The following is a 15,173-nucleotide window of genomic DNA, read 5'->3' on the forward strand; positions in this document are numbered from 1 at the left end:
CACAGATTATTGTTCATCATCGGCACTGTTCACCGATTACTGTTCATCGTCGTACTGTTCATCACCATTACTATTCATCATCGTTACTGTTCATCGCGCATTGTTCATCACTATTGGGTAGTGTTCTGTTACTCTTATGCACTGATTGTTCTGGTAATTTTGGAGTTGTGGTCAATTTACAGTTTATCCTTTCCAATAGATGGTAGTTTAGGTATGTTGAAGTCTGATTTCGATTGTTGGATTGTGTTGAGTTATTTGATCTATATTGGCATATGAGCTCTTGGTTGTTGCTCGATATTGGGATTATGTTGTTCGGTGGCTGCTTTAGTTTTGTTGAATGCATGCGTTGTCGTGCTCTTGGTCGTTAGCCGGTCAATCAGTTCCTTATTTCTTGTTTATTGGCCGTTTGTTGGTGGAGTATTTGGTTGATTGATCTATCGGTAGTTGACTAGTTGCCTCTCATTGTACGATGATATGTTTGCAATGAAATCTGGTTCTGATTTTACTTCCACTAATTCTAGTGATTTTGGTTCTTCATTTAGCCGTGACCTTGGTCACAACCGTGATACTGGGTACAGTGGTCGTTTTGACCGCATTTTTGGTAGTCACAATTCTGGTCGTTGGGGATTTAGTCGTACAGGTCACATGTCAAGGGGATGTGGCCATAGTCGAAGCCATGGTTCTAGATTTTGTACTTTATTGTGGAGGAACTAATCATACGGTGGAGCATTGCTATGACCTACATGATTTTCCTCAGGCTCATCAGGTTACTTCTTCCAAGAATATTAGGCAGGCTGCACGCTCCACTACTATGGTGACTATTTCTATGAAGGAGTACCAACGCCTTGTGTCACTTCAGACAAGTTCCTCCATTGCTACGCTATCTCAGACAGGTTCTTCTAGTGCTTGTATTGCAACTTCTCATTTTTCTGTTCCTTGGGTTATTGATTCTGGTGCATCTGATCATATGACTGGTTTGGGTTCGGTTTCTGTTACTTCTTCTTTGACTTTGGATTCAGTATTGCACGTTCCTCGTTTTCCATTAAATCTTATGTTTGTTAGTAAACTTACTAAATCTTTAAATTGCTCTGTCACATTTCTTCCTGATGGTTGTGTGTTTCAGGATCTCAAAATGGGGCGAAAAATTGGTGGCGGTACTGAGCATGGTGGTTTGTATTACTTTACCGACAATGTTCACCCTAGCTCTATTGCCCTTCAGTCTTCTGTGTCACCCTATCAATATCATTGTCGACTTGGTCATCCATCCCTTCAGAATCTTAAACAACTGGTACCTTCATGTAGCCGTGTTGATGCTTTACCCTGTGAAGTTTGTGAGTTTAGTAAACATCATAGAGTGTCTTTTTATCCGAGGGTTGAGAGTCGCGTATTCCGTCCTTTTCACTTAGTTCATTTTGATATTTGGGGTCCAATGCGTGTTCTTAATATTTTTGGCTTTTATTATGTTATTTTTGTCAATGATTATTCTCGTGTTATGTATCTTTATCTCATGAAAGAGCGGTCAGAGTTGTCTTCTATCTTTAAGTCATTTTATATGGAAATCAAAATCCAGTTTGATACTTGCATTCGTACATTTCATTCTGACAATGCAGGTGAATATTTTCATAATTCACTTTCTAAGTTTTTTGATGACCATGGTATAATTCACCAATCTTCTTGCGCTCGAACTCCACAACAAAATGAAGTTGCCGAACGCAAGATTAGGCATTTATCAGAGGTTATGCATGCTTTATTATTTCAAATGCAAGTTCCTAAGTCTTACTGGAGTTATGCTGTTTTTACAGCATGTTACTTGATCAATCGTGTGCCATCTAGCGTTCTAGGTGGTCAAATACCTCATACAGTTTTATTTCCTAGTCGCCCTCATACAGTTTTATAAGTGTTACTCACCATCTCTTCGTTGTCATTTTGTTTGTGCTGATGTCACATTTAATGAGTCGTTGCCCTTCCTGAGTCTGAGTTTGTATTTCCTATTTGTGCACCATCTGGTCCTCCTTTGCAGGTGTATGTTCATCGGCAACAAGTATTAACAGCCCCACAAGTACCAGCCACCACGCCTCCTCCGTCCTAAGATCCGGTTGCACCTTCACTTCCACCTCCACCTCCACCTCCACCTCCACCTCCATCTCCGCCATCACCTGGTCTTCCTATAGCTCTTTGAAAAGATATTCGGTCTTGCACATCTCATCCTATTGCTCGGTTTGTTTCCTATGATCACCTGTCTTCATCCCTTCGTGCTTTTACTACTTTTGTTTCGTCCATTTTTGTTCCTAACACTGCTAAGGAGGCCTTATCTGTTTCTGAGTGGCGGACAGCTATGGAGTCTGAGATGTCTGCTCTTCATGACAATGGCACTTGGGAGTTGGTTTCTCTTCCACCAATAAAGTCTACCGTTGGATGTCGGTGTGTATTTGCAGTCAAGTATAATCCGGATGGCACAGTAGAACGGTACAAGGCCCGATTTGTAGCCAAAGGCTATACCCAGATGTATGGTGTTGATTATGCCGAGACTTTCTTTCCGGTGGCCAAGATTAACTTTGTTCGCATTCTTATTTCTATAGCTGCCAATCTTGGTTGGCCTTTGTTTCAGTTGGATGTCAAGAATGCATTTCTACACGGTGACCTGCTCGAGGAGGTGTATATGGAGCAACCTCCTAGGTTTGTTGCTCAGGGAGAGCGTTCTCAAGTGGGTCGCCTTCGCAAAGCCCTCTATGGTCTTAAGTAGTCCCCTCGAGGTTGGTTTGGCAGGTTTAGTGATGTTATGTTGCAGTTTGGTATGCGTCGCTCTCATTCTGATCATTCTGTCTTCTCTATTCACTCAGATCGGGGAAGAGTAGTGTTGATTGTGTATGTGGATGATATCATTATTACTGGGGATGATTAGAAAGGTATTGATGAGCTGAAACAGTTCTTATAGCGTCAGTTTCACACCAAATATTTGGGTAAACTACGATATTTCTTGAGTATTGAGGTAGCAAGATCCAAGGAAGGGATCAGTATATCTCAAAGAAAGTATACGCTAGATATTCTAGTGGAGACTGGTTTATTAGGAGCAAAGCCTACGGAGACTCCTATGGATCCAAACGTCAAATTGTGCGTTGATTAGGGGGAGATATTTCCTCATCCAGACCTTTATCGTCGCTTGGTAGGCAAGCTGAATTATCTCACCAATACATGGCCTAATATCTCATTTGCTGTCAGTATGGTAAGTCAGTTCATGTCAGCCCCTCGTTTTCCACATTGGGAAACTTGTCGTGTTGAAGCCTTTACCGACGCTAATTGGGCATGATCACCATCTGATAGACGGTCCACAACTAGGCACTGTACTTTTGTTGGTGGAAATTTAGTTACCTGGAAGAGCAAGAAACAAATTGTGGTTGCTCGATCCATTGTTGAAGCAGAGTATCGTGCCATGGCTCATATTACATGCGAGGTTGTATGGTTGAGAGCTTTGCTCGAGGAGTTGGGGCTTAGCGTGCAGTTACCTATTCCTATGTATTGTGATAATCAGACAGCAATACATATCGCTTCGAATCCGATATTTCATGAGAGAACCAAACACATCGAGGTAGATTGTCATATTGTTCGGGAGAAGATAGATAGTGGCCTATTGGCTACCTCTTTCGTGTCTACAAGAGCTCAGTTGGCAGATATCTTCACCAAACCTCTAGTTAAACCAAGTTTAGAGGTGTTACGTAACAAGCTGGGATTTTGTGATATTTATTCTCCAGCTTGAGGGGGAGTGTTAGAATAGAGCTGGACTTAGTCCCACATTGGTTGCTTATGTTATGTAACTAGTCACCTCATAATATAAATAAAGCTCATTGCGTTAGGATTAATTAACACCCTATACACTTTTCCTTCTTTCTCTCACAGCAATACCATTTTGGACCTTTACACTGTTAACCTTAGCAACCCCCTTAAATGAATAACCAAAAGATGATGTGATAACTTTTGATTATTCCACTGTGGATACTCTTACATAAGCAAAACTCTTTAGATCAACTAGTACGTGACTCACAAAAATGGTAACTTGTTACTTCAAATATACGAGGGTAATCTATCTATCTATACTACTCCTAATATATTAAAGTAAATGATCTTCTAGTGAGGAGGACTCTTATTGTGACAAGTGACAATGTTTGATTGGGTGTAAGATAATTAATGTTAAACAGATAATTTTTACTGCATTAGAATAAATAAATCTATACTAATAAAGTATTGGATCCTGTCTTGTAATGAGGAGGACTCTCAGACAAGTGACAGTGTTTGATTAGGTGTAGAATAATTAATGTTAAACAAATGATTTTCACTACATTAGGTAATAGAAAAAGAAAGGGAAAGTGGGAACATGGTAACGATGAAACTTTATCGAGAATTTATATATGACTTGCAATTCTAAAAATATTTTAATGGTAAGACAATATTTTGAGTGATTGCTATTGCTATTTTTATTTCTCGTCCATTCTAAAAAGATTGAATATTTTTTTAATGATTTTATTTGAATGTTAACAAATGAGAAAAAATTGAATGATACAAAAAATAGTCACTTGACTTATTTAGCCAAAATAGACATTAATTTCCCCTTTTTTGTTTTGTTTATGTGTGTGTTGAATTATGGAAGGATCTGGGAACTACTAGAGCGAGCGGTTCGAATCCCGGATTTCCCTCCTATCCAAGGCCTTTCTTGAAACCCCTCTACTTTCTCCTGAATTCCGGATTAGTCCTCACCTCGGACACCTCCCTTCCCTCCCCGAAAGTCGGCTATCTCCTCCTATATATTTCCACCCCCTTCGCCTCCTTCCTTCATTCAAAATCAAATTCAAATTCTCACCAACAATCCCTTGAAGATTTCTCTCCGCCTCTCTCCTTATTTTCTCTCTCTTCTTTCAACTCGAAATCAACCGCCTATCTTCTATCCTCCAAAGGTAAACCCGTCTTCTCGGTATTATTTTCTTTCCAATCTATTTTTTGTTTTGTTTTCCTGGGATTTTCGATCAATTTGTGATTAATTCATTATCGTCTTCACGGTGTTAATTGTTTCTAGTCTGCGTGCGATCGAATCTTTTTTGCGGGCTAATATTTGGATCTGTTATTGTGATTGTTATTATCAACAGATGCAGATCTTCGTGAAAACCCTAACCGGCAAGACCATAACACTCGAGGTCGAAAGCTCCGACACGATCGACAATGTTAAAGCGAAGATCCAGGACAAGGAAGGAATCCCTCCGGATCAGCAGCGTTTGATCTTCGCCGGGAAACAACTCGAGGACGGACGTACGCTAGCCGACTACAACATCCAGAAGGAGTCCACGCTCCACCTCGTCCTCCGTCTCCGCGGCGGCATGCAAATCTTCGTCAAAACCTTGACCGGCAAGACGATCACGCTCGAGGTCGAAAGCTCCGACACAATCGACAATGTGAAAGTGAAAATCCAAGACAAGGAAGGAATCCCTCCGGATCAGCAGCGTTTAATCTTCGCAGGAAAGCAGTTGGAAGATGGACGTACCCTAGCCGACTACAACATCCAGAAGGAATCGACCCTCCACCTCGTCCTCCGTCTCCGCGGCGGCATGCAGATCTTCGTCAAAACCCTAACCGGCAAAACAATCACCTTGGAAGTCGAAAGCTCTGACACCATCGACAACGTCAAGGCTAAAATCCAGGACAAGGAAGGCATCCCTCCGGATCAGCAGCGTCTGATCTTCGCCGGAAAGCAGTTGGAAGATGGACGTACCCTGGCCGATTACAACATCCAGAAGGAATCGACCCTCCACCTCGTCCTCCGCCTCCGCGGCGGAATGCAGATCTTCGTCAAAACCCTAACCGGCAAAACAATCACCTTGGAAGTCGAAAGCTCCGACACCATCGACAACGTCAAGGCTAAAATCCAGGACAAGGAAGGGATTCCGCCAGATCAGCAGCGTCTGATCTTTGCCGGAAAGCAGTTGGAGGATGGACGGACTCTAGCGGATTACAACATCCAGAAGGAGTCGACGTTGCACCTGGTGCTGAGGCTGAGGGGTGGGATGCAGATATTTGTCAAGACTTTGACTGGGAAGACTATTACTCTGGAGGTGGAGAGTTCTGACACCATTGACAATGTCAAGGCTAAGATTCAGGATAAGGAGGGTATTCCGCCGGATCAGCAGAGGTTGATATTTGCTGGGAAGCAGTTGGAAGATGGGCGAACCCTAGCGGATTATAATATCCAGAAGGAGTCTACCCTCCACCTTGTTCTGCGTCTCCGTGGTGGCTGTTTCTGAAGCCTTTTTGTGGGTACTCCTATTATGGTTCGGTACTTGGTAGTTCTGATTTGTGGTTCTTGTTGGTTGATATGACATTCTGTGAAAACTTTTAAATCTTTCTTTTGCTCTTCTGCCCTTTTTCTACATTGGGAGTATAATAATTTTGGAGCTAGAGTTTGAGTATTCTTGTTTCTCGATTTTTTGGTCTATATACTTGGGTTATCCTGCATCCTTTACTGTCTTGAATGGAGTGATGGGGATATAGTATATATTTGTGGGCTTTTGGTTTGAAATAGAGATGCTGGCTACTTGATTCAGATGGATATGGTTTCATAGAGGTTCTAGGCGATGAGAAGGATTTGGGTTTCCACTTGAAACTTTGTAGATATTCGTTTGTATCAGATGACACAAGTAGGGAGGGATTAGTTTGTAGGTAGTGGAATTCAACTCAAGCTTATCCATTATTCTGGTGTGGTTGAGTTGTTTGGGATTATAGAAGGTATGTCAACATGGTGATTAGCTCCTGGCTAGCAAAGAAGATTACTCGTACAATGCTTGGGCTGGAACCTATCATGTTTTGCGAGTCTTGCCAGCTTGGTTTCAGATGGGTGAGCAAAATCCATAACCGTTGAGCTGCGAGTCCGGTCCTATGATATTGGCATTTTCTTCTAAATAGGTTATCTGCGATCGGTCCTATGATATTTGCGTTTTCTTCTAAATAGGTTATCGTATTGAACATGTTTTTTTTGATGGTATTGGAGTGCTTTTAATAATCTATCATCTATAAACATGTTATGGTGGTAGTAAATCGTAGTTTGAAATTAGAACCCACCCTAAACTACAGGTTTGGATTGGTTTTGTTCCCTCCGCGGGACTGGTTTGATCCAGAAGATTCATCAGTCGGGTTTTTTTAATTTATCATAATAAAACCGAACGAATCCGGCTCATGCTCTATTCCTACTGACTTTTGAGTCTATTTGTTGGTGTAATGGACTGTGTGCTCTTCATGGTTTGATGTTTTGTTTTGAGGAGGTCTCTTTTGGGGCTTTCTAATCTTTTGATGTTGGTTTTGGGGCAAGGCCTTTTGATTTGTAACAAAGGTGATAAAATAACATTGGTGGTTAATTTGAATACAAAGTTCCCCATGCTTCAGTAATTTTTTCCCTTTCTCAGATTTCAGTAAAGCTAATTAGAAAATAAATTGGTCTACGGTATGCACTTCTTATTTTGATGCATCAGAAGTCGTAAACTATCACAAAATCTCGTAATTCAACACCTAAAAAATTGTAAATTGGACCACAAAAAATCTGTAGCTTTGAACCGTTTTTTGCACCTTGTGTCGTCTTTTTTTGCTACAGAATTCATAAATATTTTATTCCTACTACAAAGATTTGTAAACAACACTACAGAAATTTATAAAATAAATCACCACAAAAATTCATATATCGGGCTACGACACCATCGACAACAGTCATGGCCAAAATCCAGGACAAGGAGGACACGATCGACAAGTCATGGCCAAAATCCAGGACAAGGAAGGAATCCCTCCGGATCAGCAGCATCTGATCTTTGGAATTTCTGGATTGTGGTTATGGTTTGTTGCTGAGTAGTTTAGTAGTAGCATTATGTTTATCAGTTACTCAAGTTACTTTTCCACTTCTTTATGTACGTAGGATATTCGGTTTTAATGTAATTTTGGAGTTTGGTCTTCAGTGTAACTCTATTTTCCTATTCTGGATGCTGAATATATTTTCAGGCCTTCTTTTTGACATTGCATCAGGCATAATGGGTTATAGGGGGTTAAATGATGGAGATTCAGGTGCTTACTACAAAGTTCAGTAAAGATTGGGTTGTGATTCTTGTGAATGTTTGATATATTAGTTGTTCTTCATCAAGAATATGTGCCTGGGGATTCATTGTCATAGGGGAGAACTTTCTCTCACAATTTTTCTTTCTTTTACTGGGCTTGTGTTATGGTTTATTTTGCAGTTTTAAATGTCATGACAAGTAGGGCTGCAAACGAATCAAACCGAGTCAGATTGCAATTTGCTTGAGGCTCGGTAAGGGCTTGCAGTTTCTAATGTCGAGACAGTTATGATCGCGTCTGTTCCAATGTGGTAAATATATGGGGAGTTGAAGCTTGTCTTCGTATATAGGCAGTTTAGGGCATGTATGAATTGGTCTATCTTCATGTCATGCTCTAGTAAAGTTGAGACTGTGCAGGGACCATGAACAATCATGGTTGTGTCACGCAAATAGTTCTTTTTTGTCTTGGCAAGTTAAGGGTGTAACCATGAGAGCCTAACAAAGCAACCATCAGGGACAGATCTTAACGAACACCTAAAACCAAACAAGCCTATGCCAAACTCCAAAGCTAAAACAAAAGGAGAGGGTATGGCTTCCATACCTGTCTCTGAATCTTATGTTTGCAGCAGTAGCTTCTGCTGTTTCTTCTTTTTCTCTATAGCATAGGACACATTCGATACCAGTTTGGCTTTTAGTTGGATTAGTAAAATGTCGAGCTTGGTTTTTCATATTTTTGTGTTTTCATTTTTCTATGTCCTTAGTGAGCTCCCTGGATTCGACCTATGATAAGGACAAGAGTGGTGGTGATGTGGATTGGTGCTTGCTGCTGGAAAGTGTGCAGAGTATTGGATCTTGATTCAGAGGTGCTGGTCAAGTTCTTATCAATTAGATTAGAATTCAGTGTTGTTTGGAATGAAAAAATTCATACAGAAGGATTTATACCTTTGGTACCCTTATTTCTGTCCAAATTAATTTGACAAGTCTTTCTTGTGGCAAGTTGGACAATTTCTTTTCGATTCTTAGCCAGAGTGCCATTTGTTGTTGAAAGCAGGTTAAAAAGCCAGAATAAGGAGTTTGAGCAGTGAGAAAATTATGTGAGAGGGAAGAGAAGCATGATTTGGGTTCTTCCATAAATGCATCCTCAACACCTGGTGCTCCCAGCCTCCTCTTCAAAGGAGCTGAGACCAGATTTGATCATCCAAAGAGCGTACAACTCTTTCGAAGACCCAAGTTTTCAACCCTCCCAGATTTCATTATGTGAAGGCTCGAGAACACCGATTCTGAAATGCAGAGTTCAGCTGGTGGTTAGGTACTCAATTCCAGGTGAAAATGAGTATCAATTCCGGTCAATGCATGTGAGAAAGAAATGAGGAAGTGGTTATGTATATAGAGGCCTTGTAAGCGTGGTTGATGTTCACAGTGTCCTGAAGAATGCGATTCACGCTCTTCCAAAGGTTAGACTTCTGTTTCATACCTACTGTACATCAGTTATTGGTGTCTTTTAAGTTGTGGAACTGCTCATTTTCTAATTTCTGAAATTGTGAATAGCTGGTTTTATATTTCACGAAAGCTCCTTTTTTGGTCCTTTGTGGCTGTTCCATATGTTGCCAGGGTTAATGAGTGAGAGACATAACCGCAAATGCATACTAAATGGGACACTGGGTGGTGTTCTATTTTCAAGTTAAATGAGACTAATGAGTATTACTGGAATATTCGTATTTACTTAGGTGTTGTAAATTTGTATGTCAAATTCTCATTGCTTCTCGGAAATATATAGTCTTACCCCAGGAAACGCATAGAGCTGTGGCATTTGTCGAGGAATGCTAATATGGTAGAAAATTATGTTTTGGTACACACATAAAATTATGTTTTGGCACACACATTTCTAATTGTGCCACATCTATCCCCTTTTACTTAACTAGTATGAACATCAATCCATGCTTGCTTGGCCTAAAGGAGGATTGGCCTCTTTTGGCCAATGTAAGTGATGACCATTTTTGGTCATGCTCTGCCGAAGTTGTCCCTGCCTCTAGGCCAGAACTCGGGCAATCTTTACTTTTTGCTGCTACAGTATTCTACTATTCAAGCACTGTAGCTGTTTTTTAAATTTACTTTAATGAGTTTTTGGACTTTTCCTGTTTTCCATTGGTGTCTTTTTTCATAACATTGTTTTGTCTACTTCTGTGAGGGTATTTTGGGAAAGATGTCAACCATGGTTTGCAGGAGTTGTTAATGCCTTCCACTTTCCAGCCTGGACACACACACACACACACACACACTCTCTCTCTCTCTCTCACACACACACAGAGCCAACTTCTACGGACGATAACATCCTCATCATCATCATCAGCGATTTCTCTTCTCTTTCATCTGCGACAGTGGCGGTTTAAAGGGGGTTTTGCTTTGGATTCATCAAGTTATGGTCAATTTGAGGTTGCTAAGGCCAGATTCAAGCATAAGGTAGAAATCTTTTCTTCTTAGGCTCCGTTTGTTTGGACGTAAAATATTTTTCGGTAAAATATTTTACATATTTTCCGGTGTTTGGTTGTGTAAAAAATAAGGAAAATATTTTACATGTAAAACATTTTCCATCAATTGGATGAAAATGACTTACCCTTAAATCTTCCGTAAGTTATTTTCCGGAATGAACGTGCTGCCTTCTACTGCAATTCTCACTGCTCAGTTTCCTCGATCGTCAGTCCAGACCCACGTTCAATTCCAATAATCTCATATCTCTCCACTGTTTAAGCTCCCCATCTCTCTCTCTACACTATTTTGTTAATTTCTAAAAATATTTTCAAGTGCAAACCAAACACCGAAAAATAAAAGTTTGAAGTTTGTTTTTTGAAAAAACATTTTACATGAAAAATAGTTTACATTGTAAAACATTTTACATCGAAACAAACAGAGCCTTAGTATTCTAATTCATTGTGGGGCACTGGGGCTGTCGATAGCAGGTTAAGGAAGAGGAAGTCGACATCAGTCATGTGCAAATAAAAGAAGCAGATTTTCTGTGACTTTTGGATTCGATTTCGCAAGGCAGGTGAGAGAGAGAGGGGGGAGCAGGTGAGAAGATGAGGTGACATAGTCATTTGTCAGGAGAGTTTAATTGCCTTCACACTGGAAAGAGGTCTTCTATCGTAAATGAGTGGAAGATGACATGGTTACCATTGACTGGAGCTTCTTCTGGCATTGGAGAGCTAAATTTTTACTTTCAATGCTTGAATTTCTAACCCTTAAATTGTACTCGAATCCCCTTATTCACCGGTCACCACTAGGTCGGGGTGGGGTCGAATACTTTTCATTGTTGAACTTTTTTAGGGTTTTGGAAAAAAATATTCGTTTACAAATGGAGGAAGATAATTAACCGACAACTAGTTCTGTTTCTTTTTATTATTGCTCAGTGTCGTGTTAAAATTCTATATTATAAAGCAGTTTCAGAGAGAGAGAGAGAGTGAGCTCATACTGGCATTGGTTCTTCTCTAATCTGCATATGTTTCTTCTAGCGGTTTGCCCATGGTTTCAGCATATGATTTGTCTCAACTTGAAGCTTCATCCACAAGAAGTGCAGATTTTGACCTCTTCTGTGAGTTATTTTTGATGTATTTTAATGAGCTTTTATTTATTTGTTGTGGTTTTGTGGCCATCATACGTGTAGTAAATTGTTGACATAATAGTGAAATTTACATCTTTGGGGAGGAAAAAACCCCCGCAAACTTGTTATTTTCTCCGTGCTCCGTGGAAATTGTTTTCCGTAAAAATAGTGGATGTGCAATAATAACAAGTAGTCCAACTTTAAGGGGACTAAAAGAAGACATTGAGAATTAAAAATAATTATACAACCAAAAAAAAAAGGCATGAGAACACAACAGCTTGAACCTGTAGAAAAGTCTGATTTTGGAGAACTTGGGGGAATCCTTGTCTAAAAGATTTCCTCCATATACAAGTAGTTCAGCTTGTCCAGGAGTCTTTTCTCATGGATATCAGTTTGAGGGTGTTATGCCCATCACTTTTGCATACGAACAAGTAGCCAAATATCATTGTATTTGGAGATATGGTAGTTGTCAAAACTCATATGATTCGGCCCCAACTATTAGAGGGTTCTTATTGTTATCAACTCTTTTGAATTCATTGTTCTTCAGGTGTGTTTCGGCAATTTGGAAACGATGGGAGCGTTCACCATGGTTGCTATCTATTGCAGTTGATTGGCATGAGCTCCCTTTATGTGGTTTTTTTAGGTCTACCCATTTTCTGAAGTTTTTACATCTCAGATGCCTTCGTATACACATGTTCGGTTTCTTCAATGAACAAGCATTGGTGTTGTATGATTATGTAGATTGGTGGTTGCTTCATGTCATCCAAATTCGCGGGGTACACTCAAATCTTTTTCCCCATTATTAAAAATCTTCATAATATAGTGTATGAGTATTTTACTAATCTTTCAAAAGGGAGAAGACAAGGAAAAATATGAAGTTAAGCTTAGTAGGGAAATTGTAAGGAAAAGGAAAATGCACAAGAACTGGTATGGTTCTTCAATATTTTTCTCAAGGTTTGTCTTTGAACAATCCGTAAGTAACTCCACTTGGAGTTCAAGTTTATATGTTTTGAAGCAGGGATAATCTAAACCTCCATCATGTAAAATGAATCGTTGGGGTTTTTGAGCCTTAGGTGCACAACAAGTTTGGAGAGATATACATGTGTTGTATGGAGGGAGTTTTTAAGTAAATATGCATTCGTGCATTTTTTTTTTTGGGAAAGTGAATTAAAATTGTTTGATCATGGATAGAAATTAAAATCTCATTCTAAAGATGAATTTATTACACTAGAATGTAGTGTTTTGAAGTGAGCGAACTTGCCCTTGGTATTATTGAAGTGAGCAAGAACTGCTTTTTGAAGACATGACTTAGAACCTTGATCTCTTATTTTGCTCTTTTTCTAAACTTAGTTGGAATAGAGATCTTTTTGTTTAGGCTTTTGAGCTGGGTCATAGTCTAACCATGTATAACAAATACTTAATGATTAGTATGCTTTTGGCCTGAAATATGTAAATTAGGCTACTGCAGTACCAGTGACGCTGTAGAAAGAATTCTACCATTGTAATTGGAATTGTATGGTGAAATATTAAGTATTATGACTTTCCAATTTCTTTCTTTCTCCATCAATTTTGGCGTTTATTTGTATTAAAAATGTCTTGCAGATTATGGTGTGTTATCACAATCATGAATGGTCTCTTGTGAACATCAATTTGTTATATTTAGTACAATGTTGGTAGTACAGTGGTGTATGTGTACTTTTTAGAATTTATTCTTTTCTAATTCAACATATTGAAACTCACCACCTAACTATTTGTTCAAATACTTGTACGTGTTTGACCGTGGAGGAAAGACTGGCCACACGGTGGGATGGGTGTTCAGAACATAAATATAGTTGCCTTTTTCTCTAACAACTTGAACTTGAAAAAGATTTTGTGGCCATCAATCTAATGCACACAACATGTGCTGCAACTGAGTTTATCTTAAACAGGTGTATCTGGTCTTGCGATATCTACTTCAGAAAAGAAAGCTGGTTAAGCTCCCAGGAAGGGATATATTAACGAGGGAAGAGACCAACATTGAGAGTATAAAGGAAGTTAAGAAAGTGAATAAAGAGTCATTTTCATCCTCACTAGTGATGTATTTTCCACCATTAAGCAGTTCTGGCACTCGAACCGAACCTCCTGTAAGATTACTTGATCTGTTTTCCTTATTTCTATGTCTCTTACGGTATCAATTGGCTATTAGCCTATTAGCTAAGGATAAACAAATGTCTTGCATGCTTGCAAAAAAGTGACGAACATCTTCATCTTATTGGAAATTATACTGTTAGCCTATGGGTGTGAGCCAATGTATATGCCATAGTATCCAAAAAAAATTATCGTGATTATCACAGATTGGTGACACCTTTTTGTTTTGTGGTGTTTTTTTATTGGCTGAAATTCATATTCATCAGAAAACTATTAGAAGGCACTAGTAAAATTTGCCATTTGGTTTGAATTTTGCACGCCTTAAACTGATGACATTCTTACCTAGCAGGCAATAGTTAACCGGAGTTCTACCTGTGGCTTGAAAAGTTTTCATTTGAATATCAAATTTCATTTTCTTTTGATTGGCTCAAATTAGTGATATTCAATAGGAAACTCTTGAGAGTCGCAGATGTAACATTTTTTTAATAGCGATCACTATTTTTAAACATATTTTTTCGCAATTATTTTCATCCACAAACAAATACTTAACCTTGATATATCAATTGAGCAAACTGATTATTTTATGGTTGACTTAGGTTCCAGAATAAATGCTGGTAGGCAAAGATAATCTGTTGATTCCTCCAACTTCTGATAATGGATACAAAAGTTATGAATCATCACTTGAACTATTATATCTGGTCAACCCTAGGAGTTAATGTCCATGCTATTTGTTTTCTCTCACATCGTGATTTACTTTTATCTGTGTTGTTACTCTTCTCATTGGTCTCGTTTTTTGCTCCTCATTGGTCTCGTTTTTTGCTGGTTACAGGATAAAACTATGTGACATGTCTACTTATATCTCAAACATTAGGATCATGTATGTTTCTGTTGCTATTCTTTGAGCCTCTCAATATTGCTTCTGAGTTCTGAGACGTCACAGGTACTCTTGCCTGGAAGGGGTTTCAGTTTCCTAGTAAATAGACATTCATTAACAGATAGAAAATTTCTTTGTAGGCTATCGTGATACATGGTTTTCAGTTGCTCTATATATGGATCCACCACATGTCAGGGAACAATTCATTTTGCGAGAGATCAAAGCTCTTTGATATGTTAGCAGGTAGTTTTGAAACTATTGTAGGTATAAATGTCTTTTTTTGGTAATTGTATCTACTTTAACGAGGGGTTAGGAGTTCCTAGGCTCCACCCAATTGTTGTGTTTGTTCGGTTCATAGCTTCAAAAATTGGTGAAAGTATATTGCTATTATTTTTCTCTTTTTTCCTGTATCCGGTAGTAGTATGGACGATTGCAAATTATTATGTAGGTTTTGGGAACTATCCACGGACCAAGAGAAAGGCGTGAGAACCAATTGCCGCGCCTG

The 15,173-nt window shown here is 39.2% G+C and overlaps 1 protein-coding gene and 1 pseudogene across 1 annotated transcript; both read left to right on the forward strand.

Annotated features, from left to right (window-relative positions):
• Nucleotides 1-2,503: 2,503 nt before the first annotated feature.
• LOC131323895 (uncharacterized) lies at nt 2,504-3,365 on the forward strand. Its single transcript, XM_058355733.1, has 4 exons — nt 2,504-2,676; nt 2,767-2,865; nt 2,994-3,111; nt 3,243-3,365. Exons 1-4 carry the CDS (start codon nt 2,504-2,506, stop codon nt 3,363-3,365), a joined length of 513 nt encoding a protein of 170 aa, XP_058211716.1.
• A 1,395-nt stretch (nt 3,366-4,760) lies between these two features.
• Nucleotides 4,761-6,449, forward strand: LOC131324757 (polyubiquitin-like; annotated as a pseudogene).
• Nucleotides 6,450-15,173: the final 8,724 nt, after the last annotated feature.

Source organism: Rhododendron vialii, chromosome 4a (genome assembly GCF_030253575.1).
Source record: "Rhododendron vialii isolate Sample 1 chromosome 4a, ASM3025357v1".
Lineage (NCBI taxonomy): Eukaryota > Viridiplantae > Streptophyta > Magnoliopsida > Ericales > Ericaceae > Rhododendron > Rhododendron vialii.